At 42.4% G+C, this 26,627-nt stretch overlaps 1 protein-coding gene across 1 annotated transcript; it reads left to right on the top strand.

The window, feature by feature from the left end:
• Positions 1 to 1,350: 1,350 nt before the first annotated feature.
• LOC132836803 (alpha-soluble NSF attachment protein) lies at positions 1,351 to 26,627 on the top strand. The gene is made up of 10 exons (XM_060856272.1): positions 1,351 to 1,508; positions 11,432 to 11,511; positions 13,468 to 13,584; positions 16,080 to 16,126; positions 19,826 to 19,903; positions 20,777 to 20,832; positions 21,902 to 21,986; positions 23,166 to 23,270; positions 24,195 to 24,314; positions 25,560 to 26,627. The coding sequence occupies exons 1-10, from the start codon at positions 1,411 to 1,413 to the stop codon at positions 25,659 to 25,661; spliced, it is 888 nt and encodes a 295-aa protein (XP_060712255.1). The 5' UTR covers positions 1,351 to 1,410; the 3' UTR covers positions 25,662 to 26,627.

The raw sequence follows: 26,627 nt of genomic DNA, 5'->3' as shown, positions 1-26,627 counted from the left end.
GTGCTTTTCCAGCAATTTCTGTTTTGTTGTTTAAAAAAAACACACAACACCAGTGTGAGAAACAGAACTCACTCACAAATCAATCAGCCTGAGACAAAGCCTTGGAAACAAGAACAATTTATTACAGCCTTGCAAGAACCGGATGCTTCTGCAATCAAGCAGAAATGCGCGCGAAAATAGAGCATATTCTTATTCAGTTTACAAGTTGCGGAATCACGCCTCCCTTTTCCCATCCTATCATAAGCTGCTTACCTCACTTGTTAGTTATTTTCTTATCTGGCCATCCTGCTCTCCTTGTCTGCATTCTTTGTTCCTTGTTTGTTACAGCTTGTTCTTTTATCCAGTTTCTCTTATCATACTATAAGCTTTATTGTGAAATACCCCTGCTGCTTCTTTTTGTGGTCAACTACAACACTATTTTCTTTAAAAGATCCTCTATATTCATTAAAGTCTGAACCTTAAGTATGCTATATGCTTTGAGAATTCCGTAACCGTTTGTATAATGTTCCCCTTCCCCTACCCCCACACTACACCCCCTCACCCATCTGCAAAAACAACATCTCTAATCTCCCACACCAGGTTACAGTCCAACAGGATTATTTGGAAGAACAAGCTATCAGACGAAGAAGTAGCACTCCAAAAGCTTGTACTTCCAAATAAATTGTTGGATGATAACCTGGTGTTGTGTGATTTTTAACTTTGTCCACCCCACCGGCACCTCCACATCATGTTTTATTGTTGTTCTATAAGGTCACCTGGCAGCCTCCAATGCTCCAGGGAAAAGAGCAGAACCCCAGCCAATTCGGCCTCTCCCTGCAGGTGAGTTTTTATGACCATCAGTAGTTTCTTGGTCAGCAATACTGACAGTTGCCTTTAATTCCAGTTTAATAAACAGAATAAATTCACAGATCAGTGGACATAGCCTCTGGGTTGACAGTGCAATAACACACCCATTGTTGCAATGTGGAGGTGCCTGTGTTGGACTGGGGTGAACAAAGCTAACAATCACATAACACCAGTTTATAGTCCAACAGGTTTATTTGGAAGCACTAGCTTTTGGAGTGCTGCTCCTGATAAAGCTATCTGATGAAGCAGCAGTGTTTTGAAAGCTACTGTGCTTCCAATTAAACCTGTTGGACTATAACCTGGTGTTGTGTGATTTTTAACTCTGACAACCATTGTCAATATTGCAAATGAAGGGAAGATTTCAAATCAAATAGGTTTCTCCTTCACTTTTCCCTGCATAGCAGGGTAACCCAAAGTGGCTGTAAGTTGTTGTTGTTGTTGAGCAAGTGCTCCCCAGGCAGGCCTGAAATCACGTGACGGGGGCGGGGTTTAAGGCTGGCGGAAGTGACGTGACGTAACGTGACGGACAGGTCAGGGCCCTCGTCGGAAGCAGCTCGAGCGGCGATGGACAACTCGGCCAAGGAGCGGGAGGCGATGGGCCTAATGGCCGAGGCCGAGAAGAAGGTCCGCTCGGCCCGCTCCTTCATAGTCTCCTTGTTCGGGTGAGAGGCTCTGCGCGGGAGCTGGTGTATAAACGCCCCCGGGGGGGGTGGGGGTCTGTGCAGGGGCTGGTTAATAAACCCCTGGGGGGGGGTTAGGGGTCTGTGCAGGGGCTGGTTAATAAACCCCTGGGGGGGGGTTAGGGGTCTGTGCAGGGGCTGGTTAATAAACCCCTGGGGGGGGGGTTAGGGGTCTGTGCAGGGGCTGGCTAATAAACCCTGGGGGGGGGGTTAGGGGTCTGTGCAGGGGCTGGCTAATAAACCTCTGGGGGGGGTCTGTGCAGGGGCTGGTTAATAAACCCTGGGGGGGGGGTTAGGGGTCTGTGCAGGGGCTGGCTAATAAACCCCTGGGGGGGGGGGTTAGGGGTCTGTGCAGGGGCTGGCTAATAAACCCCTGGGGGGAGGGTTAGGGGTCTGTGCAGGGGCTGGCTAATAAACCCCTGGGGGGGGTTAGGGGTCTGTGCAGGGGCTGGCTAATAAACCCTGGGGGGGGGGGGTTATGGGTCTGTGCAGGGGCTGGCTAATAAACCTCTGGGGGGGGGTTAGGGGTCTGTGCAGGGGCTGGCTAATAAACCCCTGGGGGGGGGGGTTAGGGGTCTGTGCAGGGGCTGGCTAATAAACCCCTGGGGGGGGTTTAGGGGTCTGTGCAGGGGCTGGCTAATAAACCCCTGGGGGGGGTTAGGGGTCTGTGCAGGGGCTGGCTAATAAACCCCTGGGGGGGGGGGTCTGTGAAGGGGCTGGTTAATAAATGCCCCTGGGTGGGGGCCTGTGCAGGGAACGGTTATTAAATGTGCAGCCTGCTGTAGGTCCCTGTTTAATAAAACCCTAAGGGGAGGTGTCGTTGTACAGTCTGTTAGCCCTTCCCCAGGTTCCTGTCTGGTGCTGGTTTGAGTGTACCTGGTAGACCTGGGTAATACCCTATGGGGATAATATGTTGGAAGAGGGATATTTGCAAAGCTTGGTTAGTAAGCGATGGAGTTTGTGGGGTTGATGTTGTTGCAGGGCCAAGAGAATAAAACCTGGGGAAGGTAGTCCCTGCGGTGCTGGTTATTAAAAGCTTTCAGTGGAGGTTATATTTGAGCCTGATTAATAAACATTGTCAGGGGGTGGTTGTTATGCCTGGCCTCCAGTGGGTTATCTTATGGTGTGTTTGCCTTTAGCTCTTGAGCCAGTAATCTAATTTGGCACGTCAGTATTGTATATCGAGCGGTTTCTTGTCTATGATGTACACCCTAGATTTTGTCTACGCAATCAGATCTTCATGTTCTAGTGGTATGAATCAATTATGGATATTCAATTCATCCCTTAACCTTAATTGATTGTGTATCTTGTTTGCTGTCTTGAGTGAATTCTTAAAAAGTAACTGGACAGAAATGTCCTTTGAAGATATGACACACTGAATTCATTTGTTATAGTACAAACTATGATCTTCAGGGTTCAGAAGTTCTAGGGTGCATTATTTCTGAAAGATCCTGTGCCCCTTGGCAGTGATAGATTGAGGTCTGCATGATCTTAATAGTATTGATTAGGCTCATCTGTGAAAAACTCTGCTCATTTTGCAGCTGACCTGTTCTAGGAAATGAAGGGTTTTATTTTAAATTGCCCAATTTAGTTTAATAAACATCTTATCCCTTCAGGGATCTAAAATCAATGTGTGCCTTTTTAAATAAGGTTGCATTTTATTCCTAAAACAATGCATTAGACAGTTTAACTAGGGTGAAGTTAAAAGCTGATTAGGGATTAATTTGACATGGTTTTCTTTCCTGACTACCTTGTAACCAACAAACTGTTCAGCTCAGTTGGCAGCCTGCACCAGTTCTAGAGTTCTATTTGGAAAGGAAATGTTGCATTTATAGAGTTTCTTCTAGGATTTCTGGATTTCTCATAGCATGTGACAGCTATCAGAGTTCCAGGTCTTTGGAATATTGTGTTAAAGGAGAGAGGTGTGTGAATTTGACTGTTGAAACACTCAAAATTAGGATAATGTGGAAAAGCCATGGATATATGTTTATATCTTGTTATTTGACTAACTTGCAATTTCAAGACTGGATTCATCTCCTGAAATGTTAGCTATAATTAACCTTTTTTGGATGTGTTTTGATAGTTCTCTGGGGCAGGTGAAATTTGAATCTGGGCCTCCTTGCCCAGAGGTAGGGGTGCTACTTGTGTACCTCAATGACCCTGAAATATGAATTATACCCTTGTGCTCTTCATCTGTTTTGTCACAGGTCCCAATTGCCCCATCAATGAGTATTGCAACCACAGTTTTGTACAGTTTTTTTTGTTCAGTAGTAGATATTCTATTATAATCCAGCTTCAGGTTTTTCAATTGAGCAATGATTTCATAATGATCTTAAACACAACTTTTCAATGACCGTCATTCCATTGAACTGAAGGTCAGTGGAAGACACTGGGGTCAAGTACGTAGCCACCTTCAGTAATGAAGGACTGGCAGCAAGTTACATTTCATGTTCATGGTCTACAGTTCACCATCCAAAGCTACCTGAATTGAGCATGTGACAGCACATAGTACAGGACTTAGCTGCTTTTGAATGCTGTTTACCTTTTGTAATAAAGGGCCCAAAGGGAGACTGTAGTTTAGCTTTGAAAAGTTTTTGTCTCAGTTGGATTTACTGAGAATCTTGACTTCAGAGCAATCTGTATTTGCAGTGGGTATCAGCCTGAAGAAAATGCCATCATATGTTTGCTTTTTGAGTAGTTTTAGCACCAGAGTCTTGAACAAAGTATGCACAGGACCACAGCAATGGAGCTGACTTTTTTGCCCTTTAATCCTATTGTCATTGGTGGCTGATCTAAACCTAATTCTATAAATCCAACACTACTTCACTATTCCTTTATCTCCCTTAACAATTGTTAATCAGTTATCTTTGTGAAAGAATTGAAAGCCTGCCACTTAGTGTAAAGCGTTCTCTAAACTCTGCTGAAAAGTTTGGTCTAACTTCAAAACTGTGCTACCTGAACTATGAGGAGAAAGTGAGGTCTGCAGATGCTGGAGATCAGAGCTGAAAATGCATTGCTGGAAAAGCGCAGTAGGTCAGGCAGCATCCAAGGAACAGGAAATTCGACGTTTCGGGCATAAGCCTGACCTGCTGCACTTTACCTGAACTATGACCCAACCAGCAGAAATTAATCTCTTCCCAGTCTATCTGATCTGTTACTAATATCTGGAAGTAATAACTGTTGAGACACCTTTCTTAAAATTGGACAATTCTGTGGCTAACTCCAACAAATCCAGCAAGTTACATCCATCCAGGGCTTTGCAGCCCTTCTTCCTTCATGCAAACTCACTCTGTTTAATAGTGTTCTAATACAGCATGTTTATAGTTTCCAGATGAGTGCTCTGTAGAGGTTGTGCTGATTAATTAAGACTGGCGCCATCATCTTAGATGCTTGACTAGCATTTTGTTTGTGCCCGCATTGCAGTATCAGCTATTGAGCTTATTAGTCCGCCTGAGTTGGCAGTCACTTGGCTGAGGAAATCTAGTCTGCTGGCATTTTCCTGGCTAGAAGAATGCTTTAAAATTGTTTTTATGCATTCTTTAGGATGCAGTCAGCAAATGGTCAACTCTTGGTGTTCTCCCTACTCTGCTCTATAATAAACTGATGTTGCTTGGGATGGTGTATCCTTTCAGTCACACACCCAAAGTTGTGGAACTTCTGCTTCTCTAGCAGCCTATTTAAAACTTTTCTTAAAACCCACTCCTTTGAGTTTCTGAGCAACTGACCTGGTTCAAAATTTGTCCTTAGGGAGTTTCCTTATGTTAAAGGAGCCCTGCAAATGCTTAAACAAAATCAAAAATTGTTGTAAAACTCCATAGGTCTGACATCTGGAGAGAAAGCAGAGTTAATGTTTCTGGTCCAGTGACCCTCCAAACACTTTTTTTTTTCAAAAGGTTCTGAAGCGAATCTGCACTTTAGACACTCGTGCATAATCCACGTTGGTGCTTCAGTGCAGAAATACCATACATTTCTGAAGCTGCTATAATGAGGCAGCATTGGCATTCAAGTGAATATTTCAAGTGCAGGGAAATGTTTCCATTGATGTTTCTCAGCCGAACAATTTAATTGTTTCTTTTTATCGAACTTCTGTGGGATTCTACAGTACAAAGCAGACCGTTCAGCCCATCAAACCCACACCCACTCTCTGCAGAGCATCCGATCCAGACCCCCCACCCTATAACTCTGCATTTCCTATAGCTTATCCACCCAGCCTGCACAACCCTGGCCGTTGGGAAATTTAGCATGGCCAATTCACTAATCTGCACACCTTTTGACTGAAAAGTCATTGCTGAACCAGTTGGGTTTTTATGTCAATCCAGCAGTTTTCATGGTTGTTATTTTCACATCCCACAGTTGATCATATTCATTCAGTTCAATTCTGCAAATTGCTTTTGTCTCTTTGCCTCCCTTCTATTTTTGTGTTTTTCAAACACCTTAGTTAGTGGTGTTAGAAAGGGAGGATTTTGTCAGAAAACTGATGTGTGAAATCTACATTCCACTGGGACCTGAGTATCTTTAGATTTTGAAATTGCTATATTTCCTGGCATTAGAGGATGGGTGGGCAAAAACTTGTCACATGTTCCATGAAAATTTTCCAACCATTTAATTTGACTGCTAACTGCTTCAGACTGTCTCTTGATTGTAAAGATAATCTGCGAGGAACATTTTTCTACTATTTGGTTAACGTGATAAAGTCTGACTAGGGTCAGGAATGAAAGAAAACATTCCCAGTTTCAGTAATGCTTCAAGTAGATGTGGGTCAATATTTTTTAATACTTTGCCATGTCATTGTAAGTCCAGTTAATTGCTGGAATCTTGGATTTGCTTTCTTTGTGTCTCCCAAAAGAATTTGTTAAACTTCAACAAGGAGAAAGTTTGCCAGTTCCTCCCCTGCCCATAGCTCCAGCTTTCAGAATTGTGAAGATCTGTAGCTTGGGTTGTGATTAACAACTTCAATCAATTCGCCAAGCTGCCTAATTTTCTTGCAAACGTTTTGTCCGCCTTCTGGGTAACATCTTCAGTGCTGTCTAGCCTCCAGATGAAGTGCTGTCATTGAAACCTGTCACCAGAATACACTGGCATCACTTGCAACAAAACATGATCAGTGATATCAGTCAATACACCTTGACAATGAAGGACACTAATTCAACTGGGACAATATTACGATACTGGAATAGGCTAAACAAAGACCAACTTAGGAATTCCTGGAGGCCTGGTATTCATCTATTGGTACCATAAACACGTTGAACTAGACCCCATCTGCAGACCACAACACGACACAAACAGAAGTAGACCCAGTTAAAAATCACACACCAGGTTATAGTCCAACAGGTTTAATTGGAAGCACATTAGCTTTCGGAGTGCCACTCCCAATCACCTGATGAAGGAGTGTCGCTCCGAAAGTTAGTGTGCTTCCAATTAAACCTGTTGGACTATAACCTGGTGTTGTGATTTTTAACTTTTGTACAGTCCAATCCAACACCGGCATCTCTAAATCAGAAGTAGACCCACCTGCCACAACAGACAGAACTGTATAATTTGGGTCAAATCGCCACAGTGCTTCATCCTGAGGCTACACCGTACTGAAGATCTCACCAGGAGGGTGACGAAACGTTTGCAAGACAAATCAGCTCTGTGAACCGGCCAATAACTTGCAGAATACAATGGGAGAATTGGTAGCTGTTCCAAAAGTCTGTGTTCATAAAGCAGAAAAAAATTGAGAAACAAACCAATGTTGGTTTTCATAATGCAGTATGCACTCAAGGTCTAGCTACCTTTAATCTTTGGCAGTGTGCAGATTCATTCTGTTTTGACCTGCAGTTATTGATGCTAGAAGCTGAATGTAAATTGCTGTTTATCCTAATGGGATGGCCCTGGTATTGTCTCAGGCATTTCTCATGGTCTGTCAACCTTTCAGCAGTAAAATGTGTGCCATTGTCTTGGATAGCTTTGGAGGACCATCTGAAATGTATGTGAGAAGCAGGGATGTTTAATCTTAATCTAGAAGCAGTAGCTTTCATGTAATCCTTATTATACTCACGGTATGTAAATTGCAAAACCAGTGTCTGTCTTGCATCAAGGTTTAATTTGGCAACATGTTGAAATACTTGTGCTTTCAAATTTGATTCTTTCGAAAAACTGCTTTCCTCTGGAGGAAAGCTGCTGTCTGCCAGCGAAGGAGAGCATATATTTATATAACATCTTTTACAATCTCTCTGGAAACCTTTTAAAGTGCTTTGCAGCTGATCAAGCATTTTACAATACTGAGGAGTTTTTTAATATCAGAAACGTGGCAATCAATTTGTGCCCAGCAAGATCCCACATGACTTGTAACCATTACAAAAAATGCCCTGATTTGATGGTTTTGTTTTTGCCAAGATGGAAATATAGAGGAGAACCCTAGAGAGAATATCCCTGCTCCTCTTCAGAAGAGTGTTATGTGATCACTGAAATATTGCTTTGGAAATGGCCACAAGTCCTGAGAATGAGGACTCGAGTCCCTCATCCTTTTGTATTCTAGTTTAGTCCTTCAAATGATCTGTGAAAGTAGCAAATACACTTTGTTCAGACCAATTATTTCCAAAATGTAATCATTCAATCTAACTCCACTTCACCGTTTTTAGTTCTTTTTCTAGAGTCGTGAGATTAAATAGCTTTTAGTATTAGAATTCAGGTTTGCCTCTCTGTCTATGATATGCTTGATTAAAATCTAAAATATTCATTCATTCCAAATTATGTATAATAGAATCCCTACAGTGTGGAAGCAGGCTATTTGGCCCGTCGAGTCCACACTGACTGTCCAAAGAGCATCCCACCCAACTCCATAACCAACCACCCTGCATTTTGTCATGTGCAGGCTAGGTGATCAGCCATCTCTGGACACTATGGGGCAATTTAGCAAGGCCAATCCACATAACCTGCAAGCTTTGGATTGTGGAAGCAAACTGGAGGAAACCCACACAGCTATTAGGAGTGTGTACAGACTCTACACACAGTCACCCACGGCTGGAATCCATGGTGCTGTGAGGCAGCAGTGCTAGCCACTGAGCCACCATGCTGCTTGTGTATTTCAGAAATATGATGTCGAGTTTACATTCTTCCTCTAGTTGCAGAATAATTGTCTTTTGTTGAGAGTCTGTGCCTTTTATAGGGAAAGGGAAACTAATTTGAGGCTATGTTTACTGTTCTCCATGCTAGACTGTTTTTAAGGTTGTACGGCTAAGAAAAGGGTCTTTGTTTTGAGGAAGCTGATTATGTAGAGCACTTTAGAAATGCAAACAGTGTTTTTGAGGGTGGTCATGCACTGAGATGACATCACTCCCAATAACACTGCTTATTTGAACAAAATACTTCAATTTATAGTGGACAAAGGGCTTATTGTTGTCCAGTTGCAAACGCCGTATTGGACTATGCCCGCTCAAAGATCATTGTCCTAGGCAGCCTGCTGTGCCAGAAATATTCACCTTGTTCACTGCTCAATTCAAGTTCTTCCTCCAAAGCTATTTCGGCACCCTTGGATTGGTCAATTTCCTGAGTGGATTACGTAACCGGGGTGTATTTTCCATGAGGAATAGTGATGAAATGTCAGAACACCCTATTTGTCATTGGGCAACCACAATTCCTCATCTTAATTGGATCTCCAGCCAGGTGGTGAATTATGAAACTAGATGCAAATCCTTTTCTTTATGGTTGCTTGATTTACAGAATCTCTCAGTTCTCTCTCCTTCCTGATGTCCATTGTCCCAGGTGTCTTTCCACTACTGTTAGCTATTCTTAATCAACATATTCAGATATGTTCTAGCACATTCTGGAGCAGGTGGGACTTGAACCTTCTAGCCTGGAAGTAGGAGCACTACACTGAACTACAGTCGCCTTATCAAATTGAATCAATTAATCAAGTCAACCTCAAGACATTCTACACTTTTTGGATCAGCCAATTGGTTTTAGTTTTATTGCTATAATGGTCAACCCCTTAAAGGGGTGTTATAACCAAAATGCAACTTTAACACAAAATTAAGTGCACATAATTTTGTAGCTGGTTATGTCCTTCAACCCCTGCCACGTTGATTGGTTGAGGCCTCCACAAAACTGGGCTACAGTCGGGCATTATAACAAAACTTCAAAATAAAATCTGCAGTCTAAAGCTAAAATTGTTTTGGAGTGATTTTCATTCCCGTTCCTGCAGTAACCAATGGTCATTGAAGGAGTCTTCCTTTGTGTGCATGAGAATCTATGCTCTTCACCTGCATATCCTTAAATGTAATTTAAAAATAATAATGAAACTTCTCTTTCACACTGTTTCACAATCAAGGTACAGTGAATTCCTGAAAACATTTCCTGGAATATAACCAGCTGTCTTTTGGTTGTTTAGAAATGGTCAGTTTTGAAGAGTAGTGTGGGTAAGAGGTTTGACATTGACATTGGAGAGTCATAGTTGTCATTTTAAGGCAGCTTTGCAGAAGAGATGTGACCAATTGTTATGGACCAAACAACCCCCGCCCCCCGCCACCGCCCCAAAAAAACACACTGGAGATTAGACTAGATCCTAACTTTTATATCCTAAAGGAAGTGCCTTCCAGGTGTGACTTGATTTGTCAAACTGCTAGGCTTTAAGTGGAACAGTCTTCCTCCACCACAGTTAAAATACAGACAAACAAAATTGGCATAACTTGAACTCTATCAAAATTAAATATATTTTAACTGCTACAACTGTTCCAATGTAGCAGTATCCCTTGGTAAAGGCAAATTCGGGAAAACTGATTTCCTTCATTACAATCTTCTCCAGTCCAGGAGAAAAGGAAAATCTGAAATCTAGTAGCAAAGAGCAAACGGTCTCTTTGCAGCAGCAGAGAGCAAGCTGAATCTCGCAGCTTCAATTCCAAAACCCAACTTAAACAACTGCAAACAAAACTAAAACCCTGGGTCTGTGAGAACCTGACTCTGCCCACTCATGCTGCTTGTGTCTAATTTTTGTTTTAAAAACCCAAAGCTATTTACTCTGCTTTCCATGGAGCAGACATCTTTGGCACCAGGTTTACAACATGCCTCTTTAAAAGACAGAACTAATCTCCTCTCTTAAAGGCTTATTTTGTCACCAAATAAACACATGGTGTTATCACAAGGGAGAGTGGGACTTCAGTTGTAATCAAGTCTGTGCCAAGTTTTTAGGAAATTCGAGTTAGGAGGCCTTTCTAAATATCTTCCAAGATTCTGGATAAAATGACTTGGTGTTGAATATCAGATGTTTTCTATTTTGGTATCTTTTTATTCCATTCCAGGTTCCCCCAGATTATATATGTTGTGATTTGATGCAGAGTTATCTGAATGTGTTCCCTCAGACCAAAATTTCAAGAATGAAAAGACTTCCGTTTGTCTCGTAATCTTAAAGTTTCAAGGCACTTCACAGCCAACAAAATACTCTGACTGTTGCAATGTAGGATGTAAATTGCACACGAGATGCCACAAACAGCAGTGAATAATACCTCCGATATTAAAGGATATTGTGATATTGAAGGATAAATATTGGCCAAGACACTGGAGAGGACTCCAAGGGTCCTCCAGTTCTGACAATCTTTCGCCTCCATCCTGAGGAGGAAAAGCTGGGTTACCATCTGAGGCAGCATTTAGTGTCAGTGCTGAGGACGTGTCAGCTGGGTTACTGTATACAGTAGTCTCCAGGTTAGGATTTGAGCTTGAAGCTTTTGGTGTAGCTGCTGCCATGGATTTGAAGCTACTACAGCATTTGTGCAACACTTTCTAGTGCTTCATCCTAAATGTCTTGAAGTTTCCAATCCAGTGATAATTGCAGGTGGTTCTTTGCTGTGGACTGGAGATTGGGAAAGAAACTTAGGCATTGTCACATTGGCCTTGTCCTGATTTTAACATCCTTCTTACTTTCTGTTCAGGGGGTCTTCTAGGTTAGAAGAAGCATGTGAAATGTACGCCAGGGCTGCTAACATGTTTAAGATGGCCAAGAATTGGAGTGGTAAGTATAGTTACCAAATGTCTCACTTGGGCTGCATTGTGACTGGTCTAGCCAGTGTGTAATGTTGCTTGGTTTTCCTTAAATTATACTTGGCGACCCACTTTGTCACAAAATTAATTATCTGCTGTACCGGAGCAGGGAGCCCACTGAAACAAGTGCAGGTCAAGTTTACTTATCCTCAGAAAACATTAAATCCATTACTGAATTTTAAGTGGAGAGAAATGTCAAATGATATGCTCTATATCCTTGGCCCAGGAAGGAAGGTGTTGAGCTGGCAAACCCTAAACATTAGTTGGTATTTTGCCATTTTGTTGTGTGTGGGATGGAGGTACAAGTGTGCTAATGGCACGGGTTTGGTAACATGATAATTCAGAGGCCTAGGCTGGGGACAAGGGTTCGCATCTCACCGTGACAACTATTTAAATTCAACACCTAAAATCTAGTTTCAGTGGTGTTGACCACGTAGCAATTGTCTTATTGTAAAAACCTGTCTCTGCAATGCTGAACTCTTTTTTTTATTTCTCTCTTTTTAAGCTCTTGTAACTAAAGAAGCTGTACCTAGCTATCTTTATACTGAAAGTGGTGCTTTATAAACTTTTCACTGTACTCATTTGAGTACATATGACAATAAAACTAATTCTAATCTCCTTTTTGGAGAAAGAAATCTGCCATCCTAACCTGATCTGGTCTACGTATGGCACCAGACCCATAGCAGTGTGGTTGACTCTTAACCACCATCTGAAATAGCTGAGCAAACCACTCACTTCAAAGGCAAGCAGGGATGGGTAACTGAAACAATAGAAGGGCTGCAGCCTTAAGCATGTGTGAAGTTCATGGGAAGAGCTGTCTCTTGTGATCTTTCACCTCAGAGAGGGTGTGATTTTTGCTAAATTCTGACTGAGTCAACTGCAAGGACTTGCCAGCATAGCTGGGTATTTCTGTTTAATAAGCAGTCAGTATTGGGGCCTCTTGGCCCAGGGTTCACTTGATGTGTAGAAAGAGCACAACTAGCAAATAGGCGTTATTCGTTAACTCTGGTAACCTAGCCCTCAAGGCGCAAGAAATGATGTTTTAGACACTGAGCAGAACAACTGTCTGTTCAACTCTGAATAAAGAGCAACCCCTCACAATCTCTGACCATGTAGTCTTTTAAAAGATAACGTAAGCTTGGATGTTCCCATTTTGGTTTTAGCACAGATTAAAATTGCTTGATCAATTCAGTTTGTATCGCACTTTTTTTTTATTTCCTGCACTTTTCTGGTCCGTATATAATTGAGAACCAAATTTTTTAAATGTGGACAGCAATGGCAGCATGTGGGTATCTTACCCTGTCTACGTATAAATTGGCTGCTACACTCCTGCAGCTGGATTTTTATTTGCCTGTTGCATGGATTCCACTTAAAACCTGAGTATCGGGGCTTATCGCCATAGTGATTAGATTAGATTAGACTTAGTGTGGAAACAGGCCCTTCGGCCCAACAAGTCCACACCGACCTGCTGAAGCGCAACCCACCCATACCCCTACATTTACCCCTTACCTAACACTACGGGCAATTTTAGCTTGGCCAATTCACCTGACCCGCACATCTTTGGACTGTGGGAGGAAACCGGAGCACCCGGAGGAAACCCACGCAGACACGGGGAGAACGTGCAAACTCCACACAGTCAGTAGCCTGAGTCGGGAATTGAACCCGGGTCTACAGGCGCTGTGAGGCAGCAATGCTAACCACTGTGCCACCGTGCCGCCCTAAATAAATCAGGAGGGACTAAAAAATGAAGGAGGCTTATACAAGTCTGTTTGATACATATACAAGCCTTTTCTGTTACTTTAGGATTATTTGCAGTCCCCTCTTTGAAAACTGAAGAGTGTGCGTGGTCACTGCACTTTGCTATTTCTCTGTAGCCAGGGTAGACTGGTATTGACCCAACCTAATGCATGTATGTTTCTCTCTTTAGCTGCAGGCAATGCTTTCTGTGAAGCTGCTAAACTTCATCTCCACTTGCAGAGCAAACATGATGCGGCTACAAACTTTGTGGATGCAGGAAATGCCTTTAAGAAAGCTGACCCCCAAGGTAAACGCGCTCAGTCTCGTGTTAAAGTGACCATGCTTGCAAAGCAAGAGCTTGCAAATTAAAGCCTAATCATTCATCACTTAAAATTGCATTTTAAGTCACATTTTGATTGTCGGCTGGATCTCAATGCTATTATGTTCCTTACTACCTGACGTGCAGTCCAGCCACCCTGCTTCTCTGTACTTTATTTAAGAAAAGTAATTATTCTGTAATTTTAGCTGTTTGTTCAGAGCATTAACAGTAGCAGGGTGGTTAAAATGTGCATCCCACCTAACTAGCTGTGGATGACTAAATGAGGACTTTACTAGCTTACTCGCATTCACACAGTAAGTGCTGGCTTTAAGAGAAAAATTCTTCCATTTCTGTAGCAGTGCAGCAGTCTTCTTCCCTCATTTAAATGTCAGATTGTAGAGGTACACAATCCTGGACACTATATAAACCAAACAGCAGTAGAGACTGTCATCTGTCGTCATACAAACATAGTGCTGAAGTCCTCATGCTGTCTACTGGGAAGTTGGCAATCATTGTTAGGAAATAGGAAAAGGAGTAGTCCATTGCTTACACCCTTAACTGGATTGTGGCTGATAGTCAACCTCAGCATTCTTTCCCTACACTCGGTGCCTCACAGGGCCAGGAACCTGGATTTAACTCCACCCTCTGACAGTCTGTGGAGTTTGCATATTCTCCCCATGTCTGTGTGGTTTTCCTCCGAATGGTCTGGTTTCCTGCCACAATCCAAAAATGTGCAGGTTAGGTGAATTGACCCTGATAAAATTGCTGTATAATGTTTAGGGATGTGTAGGTTAGGTGCATTAGTCAGGGGAAATGTAAAGTAATAGGGTAGAGGAATGGGTCTGGGTGGGATACTGTTCAGAGGATTGGTGTGGACTTGTTGGGCCAAATGGCGCGTTTCCATACTGCACAGATTTATATAATTCCCTTAATGCTTGATAGATTTCTAGATACTTAAAAACTAGAATTTTTTTTCTTGAAACTACTGACTAAGCTTCCACAGCTACCTGAGGTAGAGAACTCCAAAGATTCACCATCTTCTGAAGAATTTCCTCAGCTCGGTCCTAAATGGTCTCTTATACTGACAGAAATCATGGATGATCAAGTTGCTGGGGTTTCGGATAGGGATAGTACGGCTGAGAGGGTTGGTCGAAAAGGTTATTAGTTTGGGATGGGTAAGCTTCTCATGGTCTTGTAGTGTAGAGGGTCTGGGGGAATTGTAATTAGTGTGAGGAATAAGTATGGGGTCAGCTGAGTAATTACTCAGACATTAGGCCATGTTTTTACTGATGTAACATTTTTTTCTGTGTAGCTATTTTACTTGATTTGGAAGGTTATAATACAAATCCTAGTTTTAAATGAGATTTGCGTGGTTTCCAGGTATAGAGAAACTGAAGTGGAATTTTTAATTTCTGAGGGAATTTCTTTGGAGTCTGCTGCAGTGGGGTCTCCACAAGGTCCCTGTGTACAGTCCCTACCCACAGTGCAGTAATGACTGGCCTTTGGAAAATCCAGACCCCTCTGACCAAACCAAACTTTGCTATTTGTTTCAGTGTACACAGTGAAAATTACCCAGAGTAAGTTAGCTAGGTTGACTACTAGATTTTAAAACAGACAAACATTTATTCATAAAATTACAGAATGAAACACACAACAGTAAAGAACCCCTACAGAACTCCGTCCAGATTGATCAGGCTGTTCCGAATATGTGCAACAGTCCCAATAAACAAACCCCCTTAAGTAAAAATGAAAGAGAGGCTTACAGGTCGAAGTTAGGACAGAATGGGAGAGTCTAGCTTCCACACAGCCCACTGCTGAATTGCCTTAAACAAGACTTGGGCTTTCAGGACTGACCACTCCCCTTTGATCATACAGATTACTTCTAAAACATAAACGCTTTGGCCTAAATTCTCACTGCTTACATATAAACAAAATGCCTCTCAGTCAACCCTTTCATCTCTATACCAAACTAGTTGATTCGGAGCCAGGCGTGTTTGAAAAAGACCCTCTTGGGGAAAATAACAAGAACATCTTTCCTTAAGAAAAGGAGCAGCTTACCGACACTATCCAGTTAATGTTGGAGAGGTTGAGAAGAAACTGACGTTATCATTTGGCATTACTAGAACTTTGAGGAGAAAGTGAGGTCTGCAGATGCTGGAGATCAGAGCGGAAAATGTGTTGCTGGAAAAGCGCAGCAGGTCAGGCAGCATCCAAGGAGCAGGAGATTTAATGTTTCGGGCATGCCCGAAACGTCGAATCTCCTGTTCCTTGGATGCTGCCTGACCTGCTGCGCTTTTCCAGCAACACATTTTCAGCACATTACTAAAACTGTCAAGCAAACAATTTCTATCAGCCCAATGTAAATGTTTTATCAGTTGTCTCTGGCCGAATGAGTAACAAAATCATGAAGGAGAAGCTGCAACTGTTGTTTAAAATTGCTTTGAACCTAATTTTTATTTTGTGGTTTGTGTTTTTCCTTCCAGAGGCCATTAATTGTTTGAACAGAGCTATAGAAATTTATACAGATATGGTAAGATGTTGATTCCACTGTTTGTCCTGTTGTAGACCAGGGGTGGGGAACCTGTGGCCCTCTAGGCCATTGTGTCTGGCCTTTTGAATGAATCCAAATTTTGCAGAACAAATCTTTTTTTAATTAATGTGTTTTTATCCTTTTATTACACTCATTTTAAGATTAAAATAAAAGTATTTAAAATACCAGGAATAAAAGAAAATTCAACAAAATAATCCTTATAGACTGACCGTCACAATGTTTTTAAAAATGTGAATTTTGAAGAAAATATAATTGAAGTTTCTTGGATGCGGCCTTATTAGATTACAACTAACGTAATGCGGCCTTCCAACATGAAAAGGTTCCTCACCTCTGTTGTAGACTGACCGTTGAATAAGCTTCTGATTTCATTTAGATGACCCGTTAGAACGGAGACCTGGTCTGAACATTATCAAGCCATTAGTTTAAGGATTAGTTATTTTTGGTTGTAGTGAGACACCTGTCCAACAAGCAGGTATTCTTGTAATCGACCAGCAAACTCCTTTGAGGTTCACTGACAATTTTTTTTCTTAAACTTTCATTGTTTAAAATTACAATTTATTACAGAGCCAGGACCACAAGCAAATTCTGCAATGGCGATTCTAGCAGCTTCTAGTTATTCTAATACGTGAATGAATTGGGAGTGTGATCATGGCTGATCTGGAGAGGTCCCTATCAACCCTGGTGACCTTTCACCCCATTGCTGAGCAAGAATCTATCCACCTCTACCACCCTGTACATGCAGGAGGTGGAGGTTTGGAACTCTTCCAGAAAGGGCAGTAGATGCTGGATCAGTTGATTTTTAAATCTGAAATTGATCAGATTTTGTTAAGTAAAGGTATTAAGGCTTTACACCAGACTAACATATGGAGGCCACAGATAAGCCATGATCCCATTGAATGCTGGAACAGGCACAAGCTGGATGGTCTACTCCTGTTCCTGCGTTAGATATTCAAAGACAACAGTCCTGTCACCATTGTTTTGAAGAAAAACATTTCAAAGACACATGACCCTCAGACCCTCTCTTCTTAGAGAGGTGATCCCTTATTTTTAAAGAGCCCCTAGTTCTGGATTTTCCCAATGAGGAATGATGCTCTCCGTATCCACCTCGTTAAGACCCCTCCGATCTTATTTTAACCAAGTCGGGTCTTACTCTTCTAAACCCAAGTGAATAAAAGCCCAGCCTGCCTTCCTCATAATGTGACTTGACCATTCCAGGTATTACAGCGTAAACCTGCTTCCAACACAGTTCACCCTTCGTTAAATGACTTGAACACGATGCAGAGTGTTGGTCTAGTTATGGACTTATCAATGTCAGAGTCCTAGAGGTGTACAGCACGGAAACAGACCCTTCAGTCCAGATATTCCAACCCAATATAGTCCCAACTGCCAGCACCTGGCCCATATCCTTCCAAATCCTTCCTGTTCATATACTATCTAGATGCCTTTTAAATATTGCAATTGTATCAGCCTCCACCACTTCCTCTGGCAGCTCATTCTATATATGCACCGCCCTCTGTGAAAAAGTTGCCCCTTAGGTCTCTTTTATATCTTTCCCCTCTCACCCTAAACCTATGCCCTCTAGTTCTGGACTCCTCCTTTCCCCCCCCCCCACCCCCACCCCAGGGAAGAGACTTTGTCTATTTATGCCATCCATGCCCCTCATGATTTTTTAAACCTCTCCCTACAGCCCAAATTCTCCAACCCTGGCAATATTCCTTAAATCTTTTCTGAACCCTTTCAAGTTTCACAACATCCTTCCAATAGGAAGGAGACCAGAATTGCACACAACATTCCAACAGTGGCATAACCAATGTCCTGTACAGCTGCAACATGACCTCCCAACTTCTGCACTCAATACTCTGCCCAATAAAGGATAGTGAAGGTGGTGTTTGGTATGCTTTCCTATCTACCTGCGACTCCATTTTCAGGGGACTATGAAACTGCACTCCGTCTTTTTGTTACCATTAAATGTATAAGTCCTGCTAAGATTTGCCTTCCCAAAATGCAGCACCTCGTATTTGTCTAAATTAGACTCCGTCTGCCACTTCTCAGCCCATTGGCCCATCTGATCAAGATCCTGTTGTAATCTGAGGTAACATTCCTCGCTGTCCACTACACCTCCAATTTTGGTGTCATCTGCAAACTTACTAACTGTATCTCTCATGTTCACATCCAAATCATTTATATAACCTCCCATGTTTGCTATCCCTTACTGCGAAGGGCTACATTCCGTTAGTCTTCTAATCACATGCTATACCTGAATGCTAATGTATCTACTCTGGCATAGAAACATAGATGAGGGGTAGGCCATTCAGCCCCTTGAGCCTGCACCACTATTCATCGGTCATGGCTGATTATTGAGCTCGATACCCTAATTTTCACCTCCTCTTTCTCTCTCTCTCTCTCTCTCTCTCTCTCTCTCTCTCTCTCTCTCTCTCTCTCTCTCTCTCTCTCTCTCTCTCTCTCTCCCCCCCCCCCCCCCCCCCCCCCCACAAAAATCTCATAATCCCTTTAGCTCCTTCCAGAAAACAATGTTTTGGCCTCAACCACTTTCTGTGGTAGTGAATTCTACAGGCTCCTCACTGGGTGGAAAAAAAATTCTTCTCCTCTGCCCCAAAATGTTTACTCCAATACTTGAGCTATGATCTGGACTCTGACCACCATCAGTCACTCTACTCCCTCCAGAGCAAGAACATCCTTCCCCAGATAAGGAGACCAACACTGCACACACTGTTCCGGGTGTGTCTCATCAACATCCTGTATAATGGCAGCAAGACATCGTTGTACGTGGGCTCAAATGTTTTGGTTAACATAGTTTGCCTTTTTTATTGCCTGCTACACCTGCACAGTTACTTAGTGACTGGTGTACCAGAACACCCAGGTCACTCTGAACATTTCCCCCTCTCAACTTAGCCATTCAGATGATCTGTCTTTATATTTTTGCTACCAAAGTGGGTAACCTCCTATTTATCCAGATTGTACAGCATCTGCCTCTCTCCAAATCCCTTAAGAGCTCTGCAGTCTCTTACTCTTTAATGTGCTATTCTTTCTGCCAAAATGAATACTTTCACATTCTCTTGTACTCCATTTGCCAATCTCTGCCAACTCCTTTAACCTTTTTTAAAAGATATTTTTATTGAAAGAATGTTTATAAAATTACAACACCATCAAACCAACGGAAAATATTACTGTATATAACAAAAAAGAAAATACAAAACACAACTATACTTGTGCAAAATAAGAAAATCAATAAAGTAATAAATAAAACAGCTCAGCACAACAAAACATTAGCTCCCAACCTCCCAGCGCATTGAGTATTACGCACTAATTTATTCAAACTTCATTCCTTCAAGGACGTCAAGTGCGCTAGATCAAACTGTCATGGCTACACAAAAGCCCTAGTTAAGATGGCCATTTAACCTTTTCTATAACAGAAGTTGCTGGAAAATCTTGGCAGGTCTGGCAGCATCTGTGACGAGAAGTCAATTAACATTTTGGGTCAGGTTACCCTTCCTCAATACTTTTCTTTTCTAAAATGATTTATCAAGAATATGTCCAGATCTGACGTTGACCAAACAATTCATCTTAGAAGATATTGCTGTTGCATCTCATCCTCCTTGTTATGACGAGTAGTTTTCCAAAATGCTAGTTTATTTGACACTAATGTTTTATGTTTAGGGTCGGTTTACAATTGCAGCGAAGCATCACATATCAATAGCAGAGATTTACGAGAGTGAGTTGGTGGATATCGAGAAGGTAGGTATCTGACCAGCCCTGAGGAGTCCTGTTGAATTTGTGCTGAATATTCTGTTGATATTTGTAATAGTCTTAAGTTTTGCCACGTCCCTTTTCTATTTGAATGGCTTGAGGACAGACGGTTGCTGGGTGATTGGTGCTAGTTACTGAAATGTAGGTCAGGAAGGTCCCTTAGTGTGTTAAGTACAGAGTCACATGGAGGCCAGACTTGGTAGGGATGGCAGTGTATAGAAAAACTGAGGCATGCTTCGTGGGAGCAGGCAATTAATCTCCCTGATACTGATGGACTTGCCTCTGTTCTTGCACAGCAGCTGATTAGAACAGCTTGAATTTATACAGAGCCTTTAATAAAACATGCCCCATTGCCAAACCAACTTTAACACTGAACTACAAAGATTATGACAGATAACCAACCAATCAATTAATAATCCTTAAAGATGATGTATGGGAGTGTGTTCTGGAGGAAATTCCTGATTTTAGGAAGCTAAAGACAAATGCCCCTGGTGCAGTTAATGATCTGAGATGATCAAGAGACCAGAATTGAAAGAATACAAATCTCGGTAGATTGTAGGGCTGGAAATGGGAGGAAATGAAAGGAATTATTAACAAATCACTGACTGCATTGTCGTTGCATAATAAATTGTCATGTGAAATTGACTGAGTCAGCAGGATAATTGAAATGGCCTGCACAGGAAAATCCAAATCTTATGACTTTTTAAAAAGTATGTTTCATATTCAAAAAAAAATAGGAGAAGCATTTATTGTTTCAAAAGTGTGCAACATTTTAACTGCAAAGTTTCACTCCTCTGTGATCTGTGAACGGAGACTTCTATTTGGTTGTTTGTGAAAACAGTTGAATGTTTACCTTTGCAGGCAATTGCACATTATGAACAGGCAGCTGATTATTACAAAGGTGAAGAGTCTAACAGGTGAGCAACATTGGGTGAGTTTGCAATGAAGTTGGGGGTTGACCGTGTCAAGCTGGTAACATGACTGGACTAGTCATCCAGAGAACTCGGCTGATGGCCTAGAGAGCTGGTGGAAATGAAATTCAACCAAAAAAGAACTCTGCAAATAAAAGCTGGTCTCCGTATGAGTGACCAAGCAACAATCCATTGATTTGTGAAAAAACTAGGGTTTTCTTCTCTGGAGCAGCAGAGGCTGAAGGAGACTGGATAGAAGTCTGTAAAATTGAGATTCCTAGATAAGCTTGACAGTAGAATCTTTTTTTTTCCCCAAAAGTTGAAATGTCTGATACTGATGTGTGCATTTATGGTGAGGGAAAGTTCAAAGATGATGTGATGGGCAAGTTTAAGTGTGCTAGGTGTCTGGAAGATGATGCCAGGAGCGGTGGTAGAGGCAGCTTTGATAGAGGCATTTAAAGTGCTTTAGGTAAGCACGCGAATGTGGAGGGCAGGCAGAATGGATTGGTTTGTTTTGGTGTCCTTTTTGGTATAACATGGAGCAGAGGGCCTGTTCCTGTTCTGTGGAAAACCCTAATTCGCCAAGTTCCTTCAGGGTTGAAAACTGTCATCTTTACCCAGGCCTGTGTGACAGGATCCATAACAAATGTGGTTGACTCATAACTGCCCTATTATGTTCTGAGGAAGCCATTCAGTGCCATTTGGGTGTGGGTAATAAACGTTGACCTTGTAACACCCATGTCCCATTAAAGAATAATGACTTGTACCTCATGTAGTTGGCTTTCATGTTGCTGTGGTCTCCCACCCAATTTTATCCTAGTTGTGTTCATTTTAATTATCACTTACTATGCTAAAGCAGTGAGCTGATGGAATGGACCTGCACAAAGTTATTTTGCTTTTGGCTATCTTGTCCCCATATTGCGATGGGAGCTTATACATTCAGGGTTCAGTGTTAAATGTTGACAGAATGACCAAAAATTGAGTGCAGTACGTGTGAATACACTGAGTTTGGGCTTGGCTTTCATTTTATATTTGTCATCTGGAGATATTTAGCCTGTTCTCTTTTGCTCTGCAGTTCTGCAAACAAGTGCTTACTGAAAGTTGCTACGTACGCTGCGCAGCTTGAACAGTATCCCAAAGCTGTCGAGATATACGAGCAGGTGAGTGGGTGGGTTCATCCGGATGATATGTCTCCAGTTGCTTAAACTGGGAGAATAAATTATTCTCGCGCTCGTGTTTAGTTGGCAGGTAATTGCTTTTGCTCTGCATTGTAGGAAGGTAGCAAGGAGATTAGGTCATTCACCCCCTGGAGTCCAATCCATCATTTCTAGGTTGTGGCTGATCACTCCATATTCACACACTACCCCCATATCCTTTGAACATATCTAGAAGTGTGTCTGTGTCTCTTTTCTTTTTAAATCCCTGCCATCACCACACACCTAACAAATCTATATGTATAAAGTGTGCTGTCTGCAATAGGCAATGCAGCCTTTCACTATGGCTGCTCTCTCAGCATCTTGCAAACCTGTGACCTTGCTCACGTAAAGTGACTAGGATAGAAAATACACGGTACACCACTCCCTGCAAGTTCACCTCCAAGCCATTCCTTCAGTGTTGCTGGGTCATAACCCAGGAACTTCCTCCTGAATAGAATTGTGACACCACATGGACTGCAGCAACTCCAAGAATGCAGTTCGTCCCGGTTTCTCAAGGAGCAATTAAGGATGGGCAATAAAGACTTGCCCAGCCAGTGACTCCTGCATCCCATGAGCCATCTTTTTAAAAATACTGTCCGTTGTGAGAGAAGTTCCTGACAACCACCGCAGCCTCCCAATTGCAATCCATTGACTTTTTCACAAACTCTTCCGTGGGGTATAGATTATGCTGGCAAGGTCAGCGTTGGTTGCCCATTCTTGAACTGGATGACTTGCTCAGCAATCTCCAAGGGCTCTGAGTCAACTACACTGCTTTGTGTCTGGAGTCACATGGAGGCCAGACTTGGTAGGGATGGCAGACTTGTGTTCCTCAAGGACATTAGTGAACCACAGGAGGTTTTACAACACTACATGGAAGTCTCCCAGCTGCCATTAGGCCAGATGTTTTGATTCCAGGTTTTGACTGCACTAAATTTCACCATCTGCCATAGTGGGTTTCAAATCCACATCTCCACAATGTTAACCTGTGGTTCTGGTTTATTAGTCCATGACAATCTCGGTCACTATCTCTCCAAGAAAATATTTGTAATTTGGAGAAGTGTTTGCACTCTGCTCTTTTGATTTTGTTAGTCTGTTATGTTGATACTTGATTCTTACGGTGAATTTGTGCATTTTACACCACAGGTAGGCACCACAGCCATGGACAGCCCACTCTTGAAGTACAGTGCAAAAGAATACTTCTTCAAAGCTGCGCTCTGCCACTTTTGTGTCGATATGTTAAATGCTAAGGTAAGTTGGCACCAGAGGAGTAATTAGATTAGATTCCCTACAGTGTGGAAACAGGCCCTTTGGCCCAACGAGTCCACACCGACCCTCCGAAGAGCAACCCACCCAGACCCATTTCCCTCTGACTAATGCACCTAACACTACGGGCAATTTAGCATGGCCAATTCATCTGATCTGCACATCTTTGGACTGTGGGAGGAAACCGGAGCACCCAGGGGAAACCCACGCAGACATGGGGAGAACGTGCAAACTCCACCCAGACAGTCACCTGAGGCTGGAATTGAACCTGGGACCCTGGTGCTATGAGGCAGCAATGCTAATCACTGAGCCACCATGTCTTTTGTCTTGTCTTTTTGCTGTTTCGTATATAGATTAGCAACTTTTATTGATCTAGTTGGAGGTGGTTTAATACCAATGGGTATGGGAAGTGTCACCTTGTATAATGGAATAAGATTGAAGACACTCAGCATCTGAAAATTTTGTTTTTATATCAGTTCCTATGCTGCTTTTTGAAGATGAAGAACATTAGCAGTGTGATTTGTTTTATTTTGAATAAACCAGGAAATAAATTTCAGCCTGGTGAAGTGATGGTTCCTGTGGACTCCTGTGCATTTGACACACTTGCAGAAGCTGCAATTTATTTTCTTCAAAGTTAACAGTTTGAGAACAACGCCTGTAGAAATTTCAGGCAAATGTCTCCTCGCAACATCTACAAGTAGTCCTTTTGAGACCGTTTTTAATTTGGTAATTTTTAAAACTTAAAATCCTGCTGTGAGGAAGATGATGGGTCTGTGGAAGATCAGAGCATACCACTTCTGTCCTTTACTTTACTTTGCATTGTAGGTGTTTCTCCGCTTTTTGCATCTATTGAGAACAGCCTTGTCCAGTAGTGTGACTCCGTGCTTTTCACCCATTCTAATTCCACAGTTGGCAGTCTCAAAATATGAGGAAATGTTCCCAGCCTTCTCTGATTCCAGAGAATGTAAACTGGTCAAGAAATTGCTCGATGCCTTTGAGGAGCAGAATGTCGATGGCTACACCGATGCAGTAAGTGTTTGGATTTCAACCAAAATGGTGGGTGAGGGAGGCTGAGGGGTTTACCTGAGAGGTCTACAAAATTGAAGCGTAGATAGGGTGGATAGACTTCCCCAAGGGTGGAAAGGTCAACTACAAGAGGGCTCAGGTTAAAGGTGAGAGGAGGAATGTTTTCCCATGGAGGGTGGTGGGTGCCTGGAATGCACCTGGTGTTTGCGGGCATATTAGTAACATTAAGGTGTATCTTAATAGACAAGAGCATGAGGCAAGCAGAAGGGTAGTTACCACACGAGCGATAAGTAGTGGGTCTAAATAAGGGTTTCGAATCTGTGCAGGCTCAATGGGTAGAAAGGCCTGTTCCTGTGCTGTATTGCATAATGTATGATGCTTGCTGAATTCAGTTCAAAATGTCTGAAATAGGTATGTGAAGAAACACGTTGGATCAATGATGGAACACTCTAGAGTCCAGCACAACCTGTGGACTGGGTTATTGGCAGGGAAGTTGAACCAGCAATGCAGCCACTGATTGTTTCCGGCATCCAGGGTTATGGCAGGTGTTGTGTTTTGGCTCACTGGTTCACCAGTAAGAATACTGTTCACTTTGAAAACAATATGCAGTGCATTTGACAGGTCCAAAGGAAAAGATGCTAATAAGTATTTGCAATATCTTCCTAATGTTGAGGTTGCAAACTCTTCTAACTGTGTGCCTTCTCACTGTCAGAGGTCCAACACGCTTTCTGATTGGGTCTTTCAGAGTTAAATATTGCATTCAACAACTTCACACGATGAGCACAGTTTATGATTGGGAACAGGGGTGGGGGCTGTTCAGTGTCTTTGTTGTCTGCAGTGTGTGTGCACGTTCTGTTCAGACACTCTGTATGAACTCCCACAGCCGTGGACACTACCTTTTTTTGTCTTTTTGCACTGGGCATCCTCACCATCTGTTCCACTTACTCCCACCCCCCCCCATGCCATTGTATAAAATGCATAATTTTTCAGCCCCCCATCACTTGCTCTTGCACTCACTGTCTTGCTGTGTATGGCATCCAGGAGATAATGATGTGGCACTGTCTCACACCATGGCTAGGGTTTAAATGAGCAGCCTAAGAGCCAGTGCCTCCAACAGTGAAGTGCTCCTTCAGTAACTGAGATGGGAGTGTCCATCTGGGGTGGGGACGAAGACTTTCTAGCTCCAGGATTAGTGTTCTGTTTGAACTCAAAGAAAAGCATCGAAGCTGACTTTGTCCTCTCTTGTAGGTGAAGGAGTATGATTCCATCTCCAGGCTGGATCAGTGGTTGACTACAATGCTTCTTCGTATCAAGAAGACCATTCAGGGAGAAGAGAGTGATTTGCGTTAAGGAGTAACCATTTATATAATAGCAACTGAAGGGGAAAAATGCCAATCCAACCAGTGAGGGGGAGGGGGGATGGATAAAGAGTTTTTTCTTTAAAAACAGATTCAAAAACTATACACTGCAAATCAAAGCTGCAGGGACATTCCAGAATTGGAAATTTTGGACAATTGTTTGGCATTTATTAGTCATGCCCAGCTGTAAGCAAATGAGCTCTGCTTCTTGAAATAGTCCTGTTGTAAGTTATAACTTTTGCTCCCCCTCTTTTTACACTATCCTTCTCACATGTATAAATGGTGTTTGCCTGTTTTAAATTTATAGCATTAACTTGATAATAACAAAATTAGAGGAAGAGAAAATGCCTGGTGATTGCCCAATTCACTCCGCACAGTCTGTCAACGTGCATTTTTCGTTAGTCGATTAGTAGATCACGGTCTTAAATTCCCATCTTGTACTGGAGTGCAGGCCTCTGGCAGGGTTGTCTTTGGCCGGGATTCCTGCTGCCAGTTAAGTAGCCAGCTATCGAGGGCTTGTGTGTGTGTTCCTGCTGGGACAGGTGAGCCGAGAAATTGAGAAATGGTTTTTGAGATTTGGCCGAAGTGCATGGTGGTTGGGGGGTGAGTAACACTGTGCTGGTGGTAGATTAAATTGTAACCTTTGTTTTAACCTGAAGTTTCCTGTATGCCACTCAGTGAATGCTGTTGAATATTCTTCCAGTGTTTAATTGCTTTTTTGGGGGGTTGTGTTTAAGGGCAGCAATTTTTCCCATTCGGTGCAGACATATCATCCCGTTACTTGGAACTCTCGGGGCGATGTAGGTTTACTGTGCAGAGAAATCTGATGGGATGAAGCCCCAATCTTAGATTGGGAAGTGTGTGCGTGTGTGGATTAGACATTCAGCCAATTGTAACCGTTGTATAAATGCACAATATGATATAATTTTAAAATCTGAATAAATGAAGTTTCACCTAA

The sequence above is a fragment of the Hemiscyllium ocellatum genome, chromosome 47 (genome assembly GCF_020745735.1).
Source record: "Hemiscyllium ocellatum isolate sHemOce1 chromosome 47, sHemOce1.pat.X.cur, whole genome shotgun sequence".
NCBI lineage: Eukaryota > Metazoa > Chordata > Chondrichthyes > Orectolobiformes > Hemiscylliidae > Hemiscyllium > Hemiscyllium ocellatum.
Note: the sequence above shows the minus strand (reverse complement) of the source record. Positions and strands in the feature narration are given on the sequence as shown.